This window comes from Schistocerca gregaria, chromosome 5 (assembly GCF_023897955.1).
Source record: "Schistocerca gregaria isolate iqSchGreg1 chromosome 5, iqSchGreg1.2, whole genome shotgun sequence".
NCBI classification, from domain to species: Eukaryota; Metazoa; Arthropoda; class Insecta; order Orthoptera; family Acrididae; genus Schistocerca; species Schistocerca gregaria.
In genome coordinates this window covers 427899526-427921968 of record NC_064924.1, presented here as the reverse complement: position 1 = coordinate 427921968, position 22443 = coordinate 427899526, and the positions used below count along the sequence as shown (strand labels likewise).

The 22443-nt window shown below is 42.4% G+C and overlaps 1 protein-coding gene across 1 annotated transcript in view; it reads left to right on the top strand.

Moving 5' to 3' along the window:
- The window catches only part of LOC126272561 (uncharacterized), a 219285-nt gene that overhangs the window by 180882 nt on the left and 15960 nt on the right, over positions 1–22443 (top strand). The window contains exon 16 of the mRNA XM_049975483.1: positions 662–743. Coding sequence (XP_049831440.1) covers positions 662–743 — 82 coding nt within the window. The remainder of the gene's footprint in view (positions 1–661; positions 744–22443) is intronic.

Sequence of the window (22443 nt, the reverse complement as noted above, 5' to 3'; positions counted from 1 at the left end):
GCAGAAGAAAGATATCTGACTTTGTAACGTTTATCAGCATGCAAACTTCTCCAGTCACAAATATGCAACATATTAATAGCACATAATGTACTGCAGAAAAATGAGGTTTTCAGTAGGCTTTACCCATAGCAATGACAGCTCAGCTGCTTTCATCTTGTATTTTATGGTTCTCAATTTTTTTCAAGGAAAATGACATGGTATGGTAATCCATATTACTTCCCACAATGTTTGAACAATGGTTAGTTCTTTCTTATTGTTCATGAAATATAACAACGTTATACTTACCAACACCAAAACATAAAGTATTCAATAAGTAAAATATAGTTTAATTAACTATTTCATGTATTGTAATATAAATTAGGGGAATTTATTGTCAGATTACATTAAACTTTGAGCAATTATATACAAGTGTAAATGTACTGAACATGTTCTGGTATGTTCATGCTTTGCTCACTTTTGTTGAGTATATTCTTCATGTCAATCAGTGAAGAACTATGATCTTGTAAAAAAATAAAATAGGAAATAACACAATACTCAAAACGCAATTTATTATAAGTAAATAACACTCTACTAACAATGTAAATTAAATTTAGCTAGTATTGGTCTTTAAAAATCAGTTCAGTGACAGATAAAAATTTCAATAAGCTGATTTTTATTACAGAGCACTTCAGTAGCCAATACCATCAACTCTGTCCTTTCCATTGCTCATGCCCTTGGAGCAGTGGCAAGAGAGCTGTGTCCAGGTATGTAATCTATTGTTCCTCCACCTTAAATTTTTTTAAAGTAAAAGACAGGAAAGATAATTTCTAGCCATAAGTCTATCACCTACATAACCCAAATAAATTAATAGAAAATGAGAAATCTCAAACTTAAGTCAGCACAAACATTACTGAAAGGAGGAAAAAAAATCTCAATTACCAGTTTTGCTATGATGTCTTCAGTTTTGCAATTACAGTACACTTTTTCTGTGACAAATATGACAGTGTACTGACAATTTATATGACACAGTATCTTAAGCTACCTTATTATTGACATTATTATTACAGTGATTTATATTTAACTGTGTTCACTCTCTCTTTGTCACACACACACACACACACACACACACACACACACATGCAGCCCTCTCCCCCCCCCCCCTCCCCTACACACTAATACATATATTTTTATTTCTTTGTATTACAGTTTTAAAGATTATTCCATGAAGTAGAAGTTGTCAAGCAGATATAATTTCTATTCGTGACTGAAGTTAATTTTATGATTTATTAAATTCTTCACTCACTAGGCAAGTGGGCACAGATTTTTGTTGCTGTATCTCACACTTGTTGCTGTACCATAATAAGAGTCAGTGAATGGTACTATCTCTCATTTCTCTTTATTGTACTATATTTGTGAATGTACTGTTGTTTTAAAATCATGATTGTGAGGCAGATGTATGCTGTATATAGAGCTTTCTACAAGTGATTCTGGAGTTTTGTCTCAGAACTATGTTCCAAATAATTCCACATTCACATTTTCTAACCATAAATGCAAATCACTGATATCTATGTCAAAGTAGATGACAAATATTGTAAGGAAGATTACGGTGTAATACTGCACTGACAGAGATAGATCATCACCCTTGGTTGAACAAATATAGGGAAGGAAATTACCTGTGTAATCTATTTAATTGCTTATGCAACACATCACTACTACAGGAGATATTTCCAGACAGGTTGAAGTATGCTCTGTCAGACTCCTTTGCAAAAAACATATTAATGATTATTGATTAGTCTCTCTGCTTATCACATTCTCAGAGATACTGAAAAAATGTGTATGTAGCAGCCATAACACATCTCTCTCAAAATAAGATATTTAGTCTCAATTCGTATTTCAAAAGGGTGTGTCCACAAAACAGGCCATCTTTCAATACACAAATCAAATTATGGTTTTCTGGCAAGGAAAAAATACTACTTCTACAGCCCTTGAAATTGTTAATCAGATATTAACTGCATTTAAAAATAAGAATACAGTCTCTCTTGAGGTATGCGATTTCTGTAATGTTTTTGACTATAGCCCTCATGACTTCTTACTAGCCAAACTACAACATATGTAATAAATCACACAGCATTTGAAATAATTAATTCTTATCCAAATAATGAGAATCGGTTTGTGACCATTCAAAATAAGCTGGCTTCCCTGAATAAAGTCACATTTGGTGTACCCCAGGGCTCTGTCCTTGGACCATTCTTCTTCGTTGCTGCAATTAACAATATGTCACATTATGTTAGGCTTCAGCCATTTACCTGCTATGCAGATGACACAACTTTAATCATGAAAGAATGAGATAGGTTATGCCAGAAATCACAGGACTCACTCTCCTTAATAGCAAACTGGCTCATATCTAATAAACTGCTACACGGTGCAGAGAAAACTCGAACACTTGCTGCTGGGACTAGTCAAAGACACAGATGCAAAATCTGTAAAACTCCTTGGAATACATACTGATTCCAAACTAAACTGGTGACTCCATGTTTATTATGTCTACAGAAAGGTATCACGAGTGTCCAACCTCATATGGAAATTATCTTATATAATGAGAAATGAGTATCTTAGGATAGCTTCCTTCAGACTTTTTCTGTCTCGCATATCCTACAGGCTTATGGGCTGTTATCGGCTCACTCATGTCACATCACTGAAGTATTACTTATTCAAAAAAAGGTGCTAAGAATAATGTGTAACTTTGGTCCAAGGGAACACTGCTGTCCTTTATTCACTAATACCAAGATAATGACAGTAATAAACCTTCTTCCCTATGCATCATTGATACATGCAACATAGCAGATTTTGACACCAGAAACAACATACACTGTCGTAACACCAGAAATAAGATGATTATTGACATTCCAAGACATAGGCTGACAAAAACAAGCAACTCTCACAAAATGAACTGTTTGAATTTTTTTAATAAATTGCCACATTCTGAATTGAATACACCTTTCAAACATTTTAAAGGTGGGTTGTAAAATGGTTAACAAACAATCCATTCTACAGTTTAAGAAAATTCGTGGGTACTAATAGTGTAAAAATTGAGTTTTAGGATTAGCATTACTATACTGTACAACAGGTTAATATAGGATAAATTATTTGCACATGCAATGTGAACAGTAATTAATATAGTGATTACTGTTGTATACCAATGCAAAGTCCATTCCATACATGTGGTCAATGGCTGATAAAGAATCTGAACCTAAAGAATACAGAATTTAAATAAAGAAACATTGCAAAGTGCCACTTTCGGCACCTTATCAAAAACATTTGTGCTAGAGAACTCAAATATCATGGTTTCAGAGATCACATTGGTAAATGGTTTCCATCCTACCAAATTAAAAGGATCCAGGGGAGAAATCAGCATGGAATAATGACAATATTATGAAAAGGATAGATTGCTATGCACCACATGGAGATGCTGAGTCACAGATAGGTAAAACAAAAAGCCTACTGAATAAGTAAGCTTTTGGCCAAAAGGTCTTCTTCTAAAATAGCCAACACACACACACACACACACACACACACACACACACACACACACACACACACATTCATGCAGACACAATTCATACACACATGACCATTGTGACTCACTTCCAAGGCCAGACAGCGAGCAGTTGTGCACAATGGGAGAAGCAATGTGAGTGGTGGAGGTAAGGAGTAGGTAAAGTTGGGGAAGGGGAAGGATGGCAGGGTAGGGGTGGGGAGCATACAGGAACATGGTGGGGAAACGGTAGGGCAGCTAGATGCAGTCAGGTGGTTAGATGATGAGGGGAGGGGGAGGTGGAAAGGAGGTGGAAAAGGAAGGAAATAAAGAGATTTTGGGTGGTTTGCTGGAATAGAAGGCTATGTATTGCTGGATATGGAACAGGGATGGTTATAGGTGGGTGAGGACCAGTGACTAACTAAGGTTGAGGCCATGGGAGTCACAGGAACTTAGGATAGGCTGCTGGGAGAGTTCCCAACTGACAATTCAGAAAAGCTGGTGTTGTAAGGAAGGATCCAGCTAGAACAGGCTGTGAAGCAGTCATTGAAGTGAAAAACATACTGTTAGCAGTGGGAGGGTGGATCAGTTGTCTCTTGCCCCCAGTTTGCTGTGGTTATTCATGCAGGCAGACAGCCTGTTGGTTGTCATGCCCTTGTAGAAAACAGCACAGTGATTGCAGCTTAGCTTGTGGATCACATGACTGCTTTCACAGGTAGTCCACCTTTGATGGGATAGGTGATTCTTGTGACTGGAGTGGAGTAGGTGGTAATGAGAGCATGTATCAGACAGGTCTTGCATCTAGGTCTGTTGCAGGGATATGAGCCAGGGGGCAAGGTGTTGGGAACAGGGGTGGAATAGAGATGGACAAAGATACCATCTAGGTTCAGTGGGTGGAGGGATACCACTGTGGAAGGGGTGGAAGGGATAGTTGCTTGGATGTTCCTCATTTCAGGGATGACAAGAGATAGTCAAAACCCTGGCAATGAATTTGATACTGAGTCATGAGGGGAATGTTCCTCTGTGGCTAGTTGTTAATACTTTGTGAGGTGGTGGATGACTGGAGAGATAAGGCATGGGAGATCTGTTTTTGTAGAAGGTTGGGAGGGTAATTTTGCTCTGTGAAGCCCTCAGTGAGACCTTCAGTATTTGCAGAGGCACTGTTCATCACTACAGATGCAACAGCCATGGCTGACTAGTCTGTTTGATAGGAGCTTCTAGGTATGGAATGGGTGGCAGCTGTCAGAATGGAAGTATTGCTTATGATTGGCATGTTTGATATGGATGATTGTACTCCTGTAGCCATCTTTAAGATGGAAGTCAATATCAGGGAAGGTGGCTTCTTGGGTTGAGGAGGATGAGATGAAGTGAATGGGGTAGAAGGTGTTGAGGTTATGGATGAATATGGATAGGATGTCCTCAGACTCAGGCCACATAACCAAGATGTCACCAGTCAATCTGAAATAAGTGAAGGGTTAGGGATTCTCGATGGTTAGGAAGGATTCATCTAGATGGCCCATGAATAGGTTGTCATTGGATGGTGCCACTTGGGTGCCCACTGCCATAGGGCTGATGCCTTCAAAGGTGAAATAATTGTGGGTGAGGTAATAGTTGGTCATGGTGACCAGGAAGAAGGTTGTAGGTTTGTAATCTGTCAGGAGTTGGGGAAGATATTGTCAAGTAGCGAAAGCCCATGAGCATTAGGGATGTTAGTGCAAAGAGAGGTGTGTCCCCCTTCTTCATACATATCCATCTGACATCCATATCCACTCTACCTGCTTCCTGTATTATCGAATTTTTGTTAATTTTTATCTTTGATCTCATTGCATTTTCACATTGATCTCAGTTCGTTTTCACCTTTCACTATCAGCCTGCTCCCTCAGGTTTCACCATGTTTCCTCATACTTTGTCTGTTCCACCGTTTTTGTGAATATATATATATATATATATATATATATATATATATATATATATATATATTAAAAACAAAGGTTCCAAGACTTACCAAGCGGGAAAGCGCCGGCAGACAGGCACATGAACAAAACACACAAACACATTTGTAATTCTGTGTGTGTGTTTGTGTGTTGTTTGTGTGTTTTGTTCATGTGCCTGTCTGCCGGCGCTTTCCCGCTTGGTAAGTCTTGGAACCTTTGTTTTTAATATATTTTTCCCATGTGGAAGTTTCTTTCTATTTTATATATATATATATATATATATATATATATATATATATATATATATAAAAAACAGAAAGAAACTTCCACGTGGGAAAAATATATTAAAAATAAAGATTCCAAGACTTACCAAGTGGGAAAGCGCCGGCAGACAGGCACATGAACAAAACACACAGACACACACACAGAATTACAAGCTTTCGCAACTGGCAGTTGCTTCGTCAGGAAGGAAGGAAGGAGAGGGCAAAATGAAAGGGTGTGGGTTTTAAGGGAGAGGGTAAGGAGTCATTCCAATCCCGGGAGCGGAAAGACTTCCCTTAGGGGAAAAAAAGGACAGGTGTACACTCGCACACACACACACACACACATATCCATCCGCACATACACAGACACAAGCAGACATATTTAAAGGCAAAGAGTTAAGGGCAGAGATGTCAGTCGAGGCGGAAGTACAGAGGCAAAGAAGTTGTTGAAAGACAGGTGAGGTATGAGCGGCGGCAACTTGAAATTAGCGGAGGTTGAGGCCTGGCGGATATCGAGAAGAGAGGATATACTGAAGGGCGAGTTCCCATCTCCGGAGTTCGGATAGGTTGGTGTTGGTGGGAAGTATCCAGATAACTCGGACGGTGTAACACCGTGCCAAGATGTGCTGGCCGTGCATCAAGGCATGTTCAGCCACAGGGTGATCCTCATTACCAACAAACACTGTCTGCCTGTGTCCATTCATGCGAATGGACAGTTTGTTGCTGGTCATTCCCACATAGAAAGCATCACAGTGCAGGCAGGTCAGTTGGTAAATCACGTGGGTGCTTTCACATGTGGCTCTCCCTTTGATTGTGTACACCTTCCGGGTTACAGGACTGGAGTAGGTGGTGGTGGGAGGGTGCATAGGACAGGTTTTACACCGGGGGCGGTTGCAAGGGTAGGAGCCAGAGGGTAGGGGAGGTGGTTTGGGGATTTCATAGGGATGAACCAAGAGGTTACGAAGGTTAGGTGGACGGCGGAAAGACACTCTTGGTGGAGTGGGGAGGATTTCATGAAGGATGGATCTCATTTCGGGGCAGGATTTTAGGAAGTCGTATCCCTGCTGGAGAGCCACATTCAAGGTCTGATCCAGTCCTGGGAAGTATTCTGTTACAAGTGGGGCACTTTTGGGGTTCTTCTGTGAGAGGTTCTGGGTTTGAGGGGATGAGGAAGTGGCTCTGGTTATCTGCTTCTGTACCAGGTTGGGAGGGTAGTTGCGGGATGCGAAAGCTGTTTTCAGGTTGTTGGTGTAATGGTCGAGGGATTCAGGACTGGAGCAGATTCGTTTGCCACGAAGGCCTAGGCTGTAGGGAAGGGACCGTTTGATATGGAATGGGTGGCAGCTGTCATAATGGAGGTACTGTTGCTTGTTGGTGGGTTTGATGTGGACGGATGTGTGCAGCTGGCCATTGGACAGATGGAGGTCAACATCTAGGAAAGTGGCATGGGATTTGGAGTAGGACCAGGTGAATCTGATGGAACCAAAGGAGTTGAGGTTGGAGAGGAAATTCTGGAGTTGTTCTTCACTGTGAGTCCAGATCATGAAGATGTCATCAATAAATCTGTACCAAACTTTGGGTTGGCAGGCTTGGGTAACCAAGAAGGCTTCCTCTAAGCGACCCATAAATAGGTTGGCATACGAGGGGGCCATCCTGGTACCCATGGCTGTTCCCTTTAATTGTTGGTATGTCTGGCCTTCAAAAGTGAAGAAGTTGTGGGTCAGGATGAAGCTGGCTAAGGTGACGAGGAAAGAGGTTTTAGGTAGGGTGGCAGGTGATCGGCGTGAAAGGAAGTGCTCCATTGCAGCGAGGCCCTGGACGTGCGGGATATTTGTGTATAGGGAAGTGGCATCAATGGTTACCAGGATGGTTTCTGGGGGTAACAGACTGGGTACGGATTCCAGGCGTTCGAGAAAGTGGTTGGTGTCTTTGATGAAGGATGGGAGACTGCATGTAATGGGTTGAAGGTGTTGATCTACGTAGGCAGAGATGCGTTCTGTGGGGGCTTGGTAACCAGCTACAATGGGGCGGCCAGGATGTTTGGGTTTGTGAATTTTAGGAAGTAGGTAGAAGGTAGGAGTGCGAGGTGACGGTGGGGTGAGGAGTTTGATGGAGTCAGGTGAAAGGTTTTGTAGGGGGCCTAAGGTTCTGAGGATTCCTTGAAGCTCCGCCTGGACATCAGGAATGGGATTACTTCGGCAAACTTTGTATGTAGAGTTGTCTGAAAGCTGACGCAGTCCCTCAGCCACATACTCCCGACGATCAAGTACCACAGTCGTGGAACCCTTGTCAGCCGGAAGAATGATGATGGATCGGTCAGCTTTCAGATCACGGATAGCCTGGGATTCGGCTGTGGTGATGTTGGGAGTAGGATTAAGGTTTTTCAAGAAAGATTGAGAGGCAAGGCTGGAAGTGAGAAATTCCTGGAAGGTTTGGAGAGGGTGATTTTGAGGAAGAGGAGGTGGGTCCCGCTGTGATGGAGGACGGAACTGTTGCAGGCAGGGTTCAATTTGGATAGTGTCTTGGGGAGTTGGATCATTAGGAGTGGGATCAGGATTGTTTTTCTTCGTGGCAAAGTGATATTTCCAGCAGAGACTACGAGTGTAGGACAGTAAATCCTTGACAAGGGCAGTTTGGTTGAACCTGGGAGTGGGGCTGAAGGTGAGGCCTTTGGATAGGACAGAGGTTTCGGATTGGGAGAGGGGTTTGGAGGAAAGGTTAACTACTGAATTGGGGTGTTGTGGTTCCAGATTGTGTTGACTAGAATTTTGAGGTGTTGGGGGGAGTGGAGCTGGAAGTGGGAGATTGAGTAGATGGGAGAGACTGGGTCTGTGTGCAATGAGAGGAGGTTGAGGTTTGTTGGAAAGGTTGTGGAGGGTGAGTGAGTTGCCTTTCTGGAGGTGGGAAACCAGGAGATTGGATAGTTTTTTGAGGTGGAGGGTGGCATGTTGTTCTAATTTGCGGTTGGCCTGTAGGAGGATGCTATGTACAGCCGGTGTGGATGCGGGAGAGGAAAGATTGAGGACTTTGATTTGGGATAGGAGTTGACGGGTGTGTTCATTGGCCGAGTCGATGTATAGGTGAAGGATTAGGCGGGTGAGGGCTATGGATTGCGCTGTTTGGAACTGGTATAAGGACTGATGGAAAGAAGGATTGCAGCCAGAGATGGGAACTTTAAGTGTGAGGCCTTTGGGAGTAATGCCAAATGTCAGACAAGCCTGAGTAAATAAAATATGGGAGCGTAATCTGGCTAGGGTGAAGGCATGTTTGCGGAGGGAATGTAAATAAAATTTAATGGGGTCGTTGTAGGGATGTTGTGAGGTTGACATGGTATTGGTAGGTGGAAAGGGTAATATGAGGTTAAAGTGAAAGTAAAGAGAGATTTATATAGGGAGAGATAAAGGTGTGAAAAAAGTCGAAAAAGTGTTGGTTTGAGATGAGCTATGTTGATCATGTGCTGAACTTAGGTTGGTGAACAACAATGGGTGCAAAGGTTGGGTAGTTATGTTGTCTCCAGATCACGTTAAAGGGTGGGGAAATTCAAGAAAATTTCGAGAAATTCAAGAAAATTTCGACAAAAAAAATTTTCGAAAAAAGTTTCGAAAAAATGATTTGCGAAAAAATAAAATTCGAAAAAAATTTTTGAATAAAATCTCGAAGAATATGTGTGTAAATGTATTCAAAGGACTGGTTATGTACTGGCAGGTTATGATAATGAGGCTAACAATTGTTTGATGAAGAAATAATAACGTGTAAACCTGTGGGAAGCTGCTAGAAAATGATCGGTTTTGTGGGAAAAACGGGAATGGAAATAAAACGAAAGTTGTTGAAAAAAAAAAAAAAAACTGAGATGGTTGTGTAATGGGTGAAAGGAACTGAAGCTGTGAAATAGTATTCACGAGTTTACACGAAATGTTTGTACACCTGGAACAATGGATTTTATAGCAGCGGTTATGTTGAAAGCGTTGAAAATTTTAGGTTATGGTTTGGAAGTAAATTACGTATTATTGAGTATAATTAGGCAGGATAAAATGTATGGTAGATTACGGAAAAATGGAAGATGAATACAAAGTGGAACTTCTTGTACAAACGAAAAGAGAAAGTAAGACGATAGAGAAGATTTCGAAATGCAACAGAGACAATAACAAACGTAATTGTTGGGTTCAAATTAATGACGATGTAAATAAAACAGAAAGAAACTTCCACATGGGAAAAATATATTAAAAATAAAGATTCCAAGACTTACCAAGTGGGAAAGCGCCGGCAGACAGGCACATGAACAAAACACACAGACACACACACAGAATTACAAGCTTTCGCAACTGGCAGTTGCTTCGTCAGGAAGGAAGGAAGGAGAGGGCAAAATGAAAGGGTGTGGGTTTTAAGGGAGAGGGTAAGGAGTCATTCCAATCCCGGGAGCGGAAAGACTTCCCTTAGGGGAAAAAAAGGACAGGTGTACACTCGCACACACACACACACACATATCCATCCGCACATACACAGACACAAGCAGACATATTTAAAGGCAAAGAGTTAAGGGCAGAGATGTCAGTCGAGGCGGAAGTACAGAGGCAAAGAAGTTGTTGAAAGACAGGTGAGGTATGAGCGGCGGCAACTTGAAATTAGCGGAGGTTGAGGCCTGGCGGATATCGAGAAGAGAGGATATACTGAAGGGCGAGTTCCCATCTCCGGAGTTCGGATAGGTTGGTGTTGGTGGGAAGTATCCAGATAACTCGGACGGTGTAACACCGTGCCAAGATGTGCTGGCCGTGCATCAAGGCATGTTCAGCCACAGGGTGATCCTCATTACCAACAAACACTGTCTGCCTGTGTCCATTCATGCGAATGGACAGTTTGTTGCTGGTCATTCCCACATAGAAAGCATCACAGTGCAGGCAGGTCAGTTGGTAAATCACGTGGGTGCTTTCACATGTGGCTCTCCCTTTGATTGTGTACACCTTCCGGGTTACAGGACTGGAGTAGGTGGTGGTGGGAGGGTGCATAGGACAGGTTTTACACCGGGGGCGGTTGCAAGGGTAGGAGCCAGAGGGTAGGGGAGGTGGTTTGGGGATTTCATAGGGATGAACCAAGAGGTTACGAAGGTTAGGTGGACGGCGGAAAGACACTCTTGGTGGAGTGGGGAGGATTTCATGAAGGATGGATCTCATTTCGGGGCAGGATTTTAGGAAGTCGTATCCCTGCTGGAGAGCCACATTCAAGGTCTGATCCAGTCCTGGGAAGTATTCTGTTACAAGTGGGGCACTTTTGGGGTTCTTCTGTGAGAGGTTCTGGGTTTGAGGGGATGAGGAAGTGGCTCTGGTTATCTGCTTCTGTACCAGGTTGGGAGGGTAGTTGCGGGATGCGAAAGCTGTTTTCAGGTTGTTGGTGTAATGGTCGAGGGATTCAGGACTGGAGCAGATTCGTTTGCCACGAAGGCCTAGGCTGTAGGGAAGGGACCGTTTGATATGGAATGGGTGGCAGCTGTCATAATGGAGGTACTGTTGCTTGTTGGTGGGTTTGATGTGGACGGATGTGTGCAGCTGGCCATTGGACAGATGGAGGTCAACATCTAGGAAAGTGGCATGGGATTTGGAGTAGGACCAGGTGAATCTGATGGAACCAAAGGAGTTGAGGTTGGAGAGGAAATTCTGGAGTTGTTCTTCACTGTGAGTCCAGATCATGAAGATGTCATCAATAAATCTGTACCAAACTTTGGGTTGGCAGGCTTGGGTAACCAAGAAGGCTTCCTCTAAGCGACCCATAAATAGGTTGGCATACGAGGGGGCCATCCTGGTACCCATGGCTGTTCCCTTTAATTGTTGGTATGTCTGGCCTTCAAAAGTGAAGAAGTTGTGGGTCAGGATGAAGCTGGCTAAGGTGACGAGGAAAGAGGTTTTAGGTAGGGTGGCAGGTGATCGGCGTGAAAGGAAGTGCTCCATTGCAGCGAGGCCCTGGACGTGCGGGATATTTGTGTATAGGGAAGTGGCATCAATGGTTACCAGGATGGTTTCTGGGGGTAACAGACTGGGTACGGATTCCAGGCGTTCGAGAAAGTGGTTGGTGTCTTTGATGAAGGATGGGAGACTGCATGTAATGGGTTGAAGGTGTTGATCTACGTAGGCAGAGATGCGTTCTGTGGGGGCTTGGTAACCAGCTACAATGGGGCGGCCAGGATGTTTGGGTTTGTGAATTTTAGGAAGTAGGTAGAAGGTAGGAGTGCGAGGTGACGGTGGGGTGAGGAGTTTGATGGAGTCAGGTGAAAGGTTTTGTAGGGGGCCTAAGGTTCTGAGGATTCCTTGAAGCTCCGCCTGGACATCAGGAATGGGATTACTTCGGCAAACTTTGTATGTAGAGTTGTCTGAAAGCTGACGCAGTCCCTCAGCCACATACTCCCGACGATCAAGTACCACAGTCGTGGAACCCTTGTCAGCCGGAAGAATGATGATGGATCGGTCAGCTTTCAGATCACGGATAGCCTGGGATTCGGCTGTGGTGATGTTGGGAGTAGGATTAAGGTTTTTCAAGAAAGATTGAGAGGCAAGGCTGGAAGTGAGAAATTCCTGGAAGGTTTGGAGAGGGTGATTTTGAGGAAGAGGAGGTGGGTCCCGCTGTGATGGAGGACGGAACTGTTGCAGGCAGGGTTCAATTTGGATAGTGTCTTGGGGAGTTGGATCATTAGGAGTGGGATCAGGATTGTTTTTCTTCGTGGCAAAGTGATATTTCCAGCAGAGACTACGAGTGTAGGACAGTAAATCCTTGACAAGGGCAGTTTGGTTGAAATAGAAAGAAACTTCCACATGGGAAAATATATTAAAAACAAAGATTCCAAGACTTAGCAAGCGGGAAAGTGCCGGCAGACAGGCACATGAACAAAACACACAAACACACACACAGAATTACCAGCTTTCGCAACCGATGGTTGCTTCTTCAGGAAGGAGAGGGAAAGACGAAAGGATGTGGGTTTTAAGGGAGAGGGTAAGGAGTCATTCCAATCCCGGGAGCGGAAAGACTTCCCTTAGGGGAAAAAAAGGACAGGTGTACACTCACTCACACACACACACACACACACACACATATCCATCCGCACATACATAGACACAAGCAGACATGCTTGTGCGAGTGTAATGGAATTCCCCCAAATGGCCTTACCAGTAAATTACCCGTCTGTGCCTGTAACTCCTCCTTCCACAATGAACTTGAGCTGTTCACATTTTGCCATTTCTTAGTCCTCACAGAGCTAGACCTAAAACACCATGTATATCAGGGCCAAACCTCTTTGCAATACCTCCTCTCGATATATAAAATTCTCCTGCTCTGCAATGCAAAATTCCTGGATCTCATCTCTAATTACGAAATTCTTGCCTCCAGGAACTAGAGTTGCAAGCACAACACCACATCAAGAAACTCTCCAATCTGTTCACCTCCTACTCCCACCTTGGAATACCACTACCTGACATCTCTAAAACATACTCCAAACCTCCCCCACATCCCCTCATAGCTGACATACCCTCTCTTGCAGACCTTCTACATTTACCACTCCCTTGGAAACTTCCTGCGACCATCACATAGCATCCAGAAACTAAAGAGACTCAAAACACAGTCATGAACCTTTTCTCCAAAAGCCTTAATCCCACACAAGTATCAGCCCTTTCAAAGGCGTTACCTTTTGCCCCACCCCCAAATTCATTCATGCTGGACTTGTTAAAGACCTTCTCTCCATCTCCCAGTCCCTAGAGTGAAATCTCTTTTTTGCACCAACACTACCAATCAGAAACCCAAAACTAATGTTAAACTCTGCCTGACTCAGTTCTGTCTTATACCCAACTGAGTTCCACCCTCACTGCCCCTAAGATCATCCTCTGTTAATATTTCAGAATTTCTTAACGCCAAACCCTGCCTCTCCACCACTCCCCAGATCCCTCAACATGCTGTCTGATTTATCCATTGACAAACCCTGCCACAGTGATCCCATTCCAGAAATTCAACAGCCTCTCCTCATATTCTTAGGCACATCCCAGAACCTCTCCACTGAGTCTATTTTTCTCCTTAGCCCTATCACTCCCTATGCTCCTGCCTTCAACATGCTTCCTAAAGTCCATAAACCTAACCACCCAGGATGCCTCACTGCGACCAGTTACTGTGCACTCACAGAAAGAATCTCTGCTCTCATAGACCAACACCTTCAGCCTGTTACCGTCAAGACCCCACCCCCATATCTCCTATACAGAAGACACCAACAATTTCCTCTACTGACTCTCCACAGTTCCAGTTCCTTTACCACATGGTGCTCTGATTGTCACTATTGATGCCAACTCTGTTTACACACTAATTCCCATGGCCTTGCCAATTTTGAACACTACCTTCCCCAATGCCTCACTGATTACAAACCTACAGTCTCCTTCCTGGTCATCATGATGAACTATATCCTCACTCACAATTGCTTTACATTTGAAGACATCATCCTACAGCAATGGACACCTGTTTGGCACCATCCAATGCCAATGTATTCATGGGCCAACTAGAGGAACCTTCTAACCATCCAGAATCCCAAATCCCTCAAAATCCCTAATCTGGTTCAAAAATGGCTCTGAGCACTATGGGACTTAACTTCTGAGGTCATCAGTCCCCTAGAACTTAGAACTACTTAAACCTAACTAACCTAAGGACAGCACACACATCCTTGCCCAAGGCAGGATTCGAACCTGCGACCGTTGTGGTCGTGTGGTTCCAGACTGTAGTGCCTAGAACCGCTCAGCCACTCCGGCCGCCCCCTAATCTGGTTCATAATCATTAATGACATCCTAGTGGTCTGGATTGGAGGTGAGGACACTCTATCCACATTCCTCCAGAACCTTAACTTGTTTTCCCCCATTCACTTCACTTGGTCCTCCTCAACCCAATGAGCCACATTCGTTGATGTATGAAACCCACCAACCATCAGTTTATCTCCATATGACAGTTACCAGCCATTCCATACAAAGAAGTCTCTTCCATACAGCCTATCCACCCATGGCTGTGACATCTGTAGTGATAAGTAGTCCTTCTCCAAACAAACCAAGTGTATACTGAGGCCTTCAATGACTGAATTTACCCTCCCATCCTTGTACAGAAATGGATCTCCCATGCCTTATCCCTTCAATCACCCACCACCCCAAAAGACCCACGATCTGGCCTCAAAGAAGCATTCCCTTTATGATTCAGTACCACCCAGGACTGGAGCAATTGAATCACATTCTGCTTCAGGATTTTGTCATGCCCTGAAATGAGGAATATCCTATCCACTATCCTTCCCACATCTCTAACAGGGGTATTCTGCTGCCCACTGAACTTAGACAAGATCTTCATCCATCCCTACTCCACCCCTGCTCCCAACTCCTTGTCTCATGGCTCGTATCCCTGCAATAGACATAGATGCAGGACATGTGCCTTACATTTTCTCACCCTCACCTACTCCACTCTGATCACAAGCATCACCCATGTCATCAAAGGCAGGGCTATGAGTGAAAGCAGTCATGTGATCTACAAGCTAAGCAGTAATATCACTGCGCAACATTCGACATGGGTATGGCGACCAACAAGCTGTCCACCCACATGAATGACCAGCGACAGACTGGGGTCAAGAGATCGCAGGACCACTGAGTTGCTCAGCACATTGACCAAAACAATGTTCAGTGGCCGCTTCACAGCTTGCACCATTTGCATACTTCCTACCCACACCAGATTTTCTTAACTGCGGAGGTGGAAACTCTCCCAGCAATATATCTTATGTTCCCAAAACCCCTAGTCTCAACCTTTGTTAGTCACTGTTCTTCACCCACCAATACCCACCTCTGCTCCCACTCCAGCACTACACAGCCTTCTATTCCACCAATGCACCCACAGTCTTGTTACTTCTCTCATTTTCCACTCCCCTCCTCTCCCTTCCCACCCTGTCAAACCTCCTGACAGTACCTAGTTGTCCTATCCTGCCACAACATGCCCCTGTATGCTCCCACAAGCAGCACTTTATCATCTCCCTACCCCTAACCCGTTATCCTTGACTTTTTCTGCCCCAGTCTCCTCTTAACTCCCACCTCACAGATTGCTTCTGCCATCTTGCACAGTCGTTCACAGTCTGGCCTCAGTAGCCAGACAGTGGTCTTGTGTGTGTGAGTTGTGCTTGTGTGAATGTGTCTGTGTTGTCTACTTTAGAAGAAGTACTTTTGGCCAAAAGCTTACTTTTTCAGTAATCTTTGTTGTGTCTGCCAGTAACTCAACATCTCTACTATATGATGGCTACCAATTTATCCTTTTCATAATATATTCTAAAAAGGATGTAGTGCTGCATTAAGAAACTTAGTGAACATACACAAAGAATCAGCATCTTCAGAAAGGAGACTAATTGCTACAGGTGCACCACAGGGACAATACTGGGTCTTTTAGCCTAAGTATGCCCCTGGTAGCTGTGCCTCTGTCAAATGTTGATGAAAAGTGGATATTTAAAGTAGGCTACTGTCAGTGAAGCAGCGTACACCACATTTGCAGTTCAAACACTTTACTTGCACATAGATGTTGAGTAAACTACTGTTTATGGCCAGATTGAGTCTCATCCATATAACTGCAGTACAGACAACCAGATAGCCACATAATGCACTGAAATACTGCAATATTAATCAAATGCAGTAACCTAACACAGAAGTAATTAAAGACAATTATTAACATGTAGCAAGTAAGTCATTAACACAGTTCTGAAGTCACTTTTTTTGAAATCTAACAGTTATCTGTATGAAAAAGTTGTGCACATCAAGTAACTATTGAAGGTAACACTGTTCATAGTCTGAGCCTGTTATCACAGTTAGCAGTAAACATTATTAGAAGATTAACAGTGTTCATGAGAATAATTACAAGTCACAGTCACTTATGAAAACCAGTCACTGAATCATAGATTGAACTCCTGGACACAAAATTCAGATAGAATGCAGTACATTTTCCAATTTGTAATCTGTACTACTTCATCTACAGTTTGTTACCCCATATTTTCGGACACAGATCTTACTCGTTCCTTTACAACTCACCACAGACTGTCTTAAAATGACTTCCACCAGATATATTTTATAAAATTACAATAATCAAAACTGACTTTAGCTCTTTTGTTCACTGGGTTTTCATAAATTACAACTGAAATCTTACATTTCTGAGGAAATGAATAATACAGGAAGGTTTATTTTAAAAAAAGACTTATAGGTATAATAATAATTTCTATTGAATTATATTGGCTAGTTGCCTTAATATTGGATTGACATTAATAAACTAAAAATAGCGTAAATTAGAAAGTCAATGGTGTTTGTTGCAGGGTTCTAGTACGAGTCATTTACGAGATATCATATTTTGAAAAGTTACCGCACCTACACATGTACAATACCAGTGGCGACACAAACTAAAGAACAATGCAAGTACATACTCTAGTTATGTAGATTCTGGCCAGTAATGAGACAATTAACCCTCACTGGTTATTTTCAAAATGGCTACCAGCAGCAGCACACTTCTAGTCTGGTATGGAGTGACTGCTGTACATTTCAGCACAGATGTCCAAGCAGGCTGCAATAATACATCAATGCATATCTTCAGGTGTTGTCGTTATGTCTTTGTCGTCAGTGTCGTTCAGCTTTCCCCACAGAAGAAAGTCTACAGGCATCAAATCTGGAGAGCTGGCCAGCCAAGGTACGGGTCTTTTGTGCCCAATCCAACAATTTGGAAACAATTCATGAAGAGGCACTATAGTACTTTGTGCACTATGGGCTGGCAGCCATCATGTTGGTACCACAGGTTCCTCTTAGTCTGCAGTGGATTGTGTTTTAACATTCATGGAAGATGGTCTGTTAGAAGGCTGTGATACTTGTGCTTGTTCATTGTTCCAGCAATGGAAAATGGATCTGTTAGCTAATGGTTCATTATCCCCCACCACATATTTACACTCCATGGATGCTGACATTTCACCTGATAAAGCCAAGAGGGATTGTCAACAGATCAATAGTGTATGTTTCAGCAGTTCACTTGGCCATGATTGGTAAATGTGGCTTCATCATTAAACAAGATGCATGATAAGTCTTGAATATCCTGTCTTTATACCCATGCAGCTCTTGTTGGAGAGATATGTGATAGGGATAGAACCTATGTGATGAAGAATATGTAGGACACTTGCCTGACTCATCCCACATCCTTGTGTAATTGTGCAGCAGCTAAGGTGTGTGAATCAACTGCAGTAGCATCAAGAACATTAATTTCTCTCTCTTCTGTCATCACTTGTTTCCTTCTGTTATGTTGTCTTGGTGTTACACTACCACATTCACATAATAGGTTGAAGAATTTGATAAATTACTGCTGAGATGGTTGACAACTGTTGGAATTATTGGGATATCTTGCAGCATACACCCTACAAGAACAAACTTCTTTCTTCCCACACTCTCTATACACCACAGACATGTTGGCTGAAAAAAACCCATCATCTGCGCACAACTTACTGCTTGGACTGCTGTACATTAATTTACTAGCAATTCACAGTGCACACAAGGAACAGACAAGCACACTGTAAGCAAACATAACAAGATCATACCTAGCAACTATGCAAATTCAATGGCACACAAAAGTGTCAATGTGGAAACTTTTCAAATTACGATACCCTAGACTCCTGCGCCGGCCAGTGTGGCCGTACGGTTCTAGGCACTACAGTCTGGAACCGCGTGACCGCTACGGTCGCAGATTCGAATCCTGCCTTGGGCATGGATGTGTGTGATGCCCTTAGGTTAGTTAGGTTTAAGTAGTTCTAAGTTCTGGGGGACTGATGACCTCAGATGTTAAGTCCCATAGTGCTCAGAGCCATTTGAACCAAGCCAGACTCCTGCACCAAACACCACTAACATTGTAATTTACCCTACTTTTAATTTGATAACGCCCATAAGGCATCTTTCCATTTAAAAACTAAGTATTATTACAATCTGTTTATTGGCTAACAATATTGCCCCTGACTACCAATTCATTACGTGAAAATTGTTCATCAATAGCACTTTCCATTTCTGCAAAATTTGCATTGCTAGGTTTAGGTGATACAACTTATATATAAATGATCATCCATCATATACCAAAGAAGCAGAAACAGTTCTCTTTGCTAATAATGTAAATATTAAATGAGGGTTGCCCAGAATGTAATACATTGCATTTTTTTCCTTCAACAATTCTTTATTGAACATAATGAGAATTATACACACAAAAGAATGGTGTTTTATCTACACACACTATTTTTCCACATAATCTCCATCCCATTCTATGACCTTCCTCCAGTGCAAAACAAGGAAGTGAATATCCTGCCAGTACCAATCCTTGTCTTGGTGGTGGAGCCAGTGATTAACTGCATTAATCACCTACTCATTGTCCTCAAAATGTCTTCCACGAATGGCATCCTTTAATGGCCCAAACAAGTGGAAGTCCAAGGGGCTAGGTCAGGGTAGTAGGGCAGATGGGGTAACATTGTCCAACCCTGTTTTGTAATGTGTCCAGCAGTTATCAGACTTGTGTGGGGCCAAGTGTTATCACATTGCAGGAAAATTTCTCCTGGGTTGCTGTGGTGCCAAAGTTGGTGGAAGTGGGTCTTGAGTTTTGTTAATCGGTTGTCATATGCTTCTGAATTAATGGTACCACCTCTTGGCATCACATCAATGAGAATAACACCTTCACAGTCCCAGAACATTGTGTAATGACCTAACAAGCAGAAGCAGTTGCTTTGAATTTTTTCTTCTGTGGGGAGTGGGAGTGGTGCAATTCCATCGACTGTCGTTTTGTATTGGCCTCAAAATGGTGAACCCAGATTTCATCACCTGTCAAAACTGGGGCAGAATGCCTCCCCCTCAGCTTCAAAACATTGCAACAAATCAAGACAAATGTTTTTTCTGTGCAATTTGTGATCCACTGTTAGACACCGTGAGACCCATCTTTCACATACTTTTGAATATCCAAGAATGCATATAATTTCATATCCACTTCCTTTGCTGGTTGACAGACACAGCATCAGCTGCCAAGTCATAATGCATTTGCCCTTGCGAATGACATCAGTTCGCTGCAACACATTTGGTGTGACAGCCGCGGATGGTCTCCCCAACCACCACAAATCATGGAGCTCTGCTGAACCACCACCTGTTGACCTCACCCTCTGTCCCAGCAACTAACTGTACTTCTGTTGACAGCAGGTTCTCCATAGACCTTGCACAAGCATTTGTGAATTTTCTCTACAGTTTCTTTCTCTGCAGTGAGAAATTCAATGACGGCACATTGCTTGTAATGCACATCACCTACGGTGCCATTTTGAAACTGTTCTGCAGCTGCGCTATCTGTCAGATCTGACAGAAACCTGGCGCAGACACTCAGGAGACTTCAAATAATACACACATAACGTTTTGCATTTGTAGCTTCGTTTTCTGCTGAGAAAAAAAGTTGTGTTTACTTTCTGGTCAACCATCATAATTATTGAGCCTAATGGAATAACTGCAACACTGGAAAATGTAAATAAATAGATCAATAATTGGTCCTTTGTAAATGGACTGTCAGGGAATTTAGATAAAACACAATACATGCAATTCAGTGCTGCACATGAGCTGACCACATCATTAGGAATAATAAGTGATGGTAAATCAATAAATAAAAGGAACATTTTAAATTCTTAGGTGTTTATATCAACAAGAACCAGGACTGGAAGTCTCATGTTACAGATCCTCTCAAATTTTTAAACTCTGCAACTTTTGCATTAGAGATAATATCAAATTTTGGAGATGCAAAGAGTTCACTCACTTTTCCTATTTTCATTCACTAATGTTCTAAGGCATCATATTCTGGGGTAATTCATCAGTGAGGAAAAAATGTTCAATTCACAGAAATGTGTAATAAGGATGATGTGTGTTATCCACTCTAGAACCATTTAAAGGCAATTCTTTAGTCATTTGGGCATGCTGATAACAGTATCACAGTACATTTACTCCTTAAAGTGGTTCATTTTCAACAGTCAGCCACAGTTTGAAAAGAAAAATAACATTAATAAATGTAATATAGAAAGGGAAAAGAGTTGTGCTATCCATCAGTCATCCATGTTTGAGTGAAAGTGATCAAGCAATGACTTATCTCTGATATCAAAATAATATAGAATTCTCTCTTTTTCTCTTATTTTCTTTTTGTTAGGCAATGGTGTACATTACCCCACATGATTCCAGGAAGGAAGTGTATGAATTAGTATTCACTGCATACGTATAATTGAATTTGGGCTAATATATCGCCATAGTAGTGACGCTGTACTGAATGGTTCACGAATAGATATTCCATCTTCTCTCATGTGTGCATGGAACACTCTGTCATGGCAAATAAACAATAACAAAAACAAATGGAAAAACAATAACAGTTGGTTTTTCCTCTGGCCAGTAACATCGTGCCACTGCCACCTACACCAAATGACAACAACAATGCGACTAGTACTGGAACAGAAAGAGTAACATGAAGATTCCATCTTCCTGGCCCACCAAAGACAGTAATGGATCACACATGTGGATCCCTTCTTTCCTCTACATGGGATCAGTGCCACCATGGATCAGTTTATATTGGTTGGGTCACAACTGGAGCTAAGCATAATCGAACAAATCGATGACATACTCTTAACAGCAGTCTTATACAGTTCTTAAAAAGACTTTGCTGCACCACTTTCTAAACTATCTGAATCTTGCTTGAATAAAATGATTGAAAGTGAAACTTGTATCAGTGATTTCCCTTGTCAGATGCTTCAGTTGTTGCGCACACCCAGCAATGAATTTCCATCAGAACAGTCATAGTGGCCCTATTGGATACATAGTTTACACGTAAATATTAGGGTGATTATGTCTGCTCTTGCAGATGTTGCAGTTGATGATCTGACATGCAAAGCAGATGCCACTGCTGTTGGTCACAAGGATGAAAGTTCGTGCATGTTGATGAAAGAGATTAGGTGAGAGAACATGTATCGCTTATTCCTACACTCTTGATATTGGGTTATGTCCACTTTTACAGACCTTCCAATTGATGATATGGTGCACAAACAATATGCAATTGCTGATGTTTGCAAGGATGACAGTTCGTGCAGTTCGTGTGGATCAATTAAAAAGGTTATGGCAGGAGGACCCCAATCACCTATTCTTACATTCACCAAGTCAAGTGGCCCACATTGTTCTGCCACAACAGCTACTATACAGGCAGAGCCATCTGTTACCCAACTGGTCAGTTAACTTGCAAGACTGAATGCCAAACTGGAGAAACATGTGGATGAAGGAAGACTTAACGGTCACCACACTTCTAAATGAGAGAACTCCAAATGGTGTTGATATCGCAGACAGTTTGATGATACTGTCAGGCAATGCATGATCCAGTGGCATTACCCAAACTCCAGTAACAGATAACAGTAGGCATGTGTGCTCATCAAATGAAGACTAAATGCCTTACATGCTGTAGAAACATTATGGTATCAGCGGTTACTGGCTTTGGTCAGCTTTTCATACAAGACAATATGACTGGTGAACATTTTCTGATTGACACAGGATCAGAAATCAGTGTGTATGCTAAGGGCCCGTATGAATGCTGTACATATTCAACACTTCCCTTATGTATCACAGTGAATAATTGTGCAGTAGCCTTTTATGTATAGAAGACGTTAACATTAGGTTTGGACAGAGATTTCTGCCCCATATTG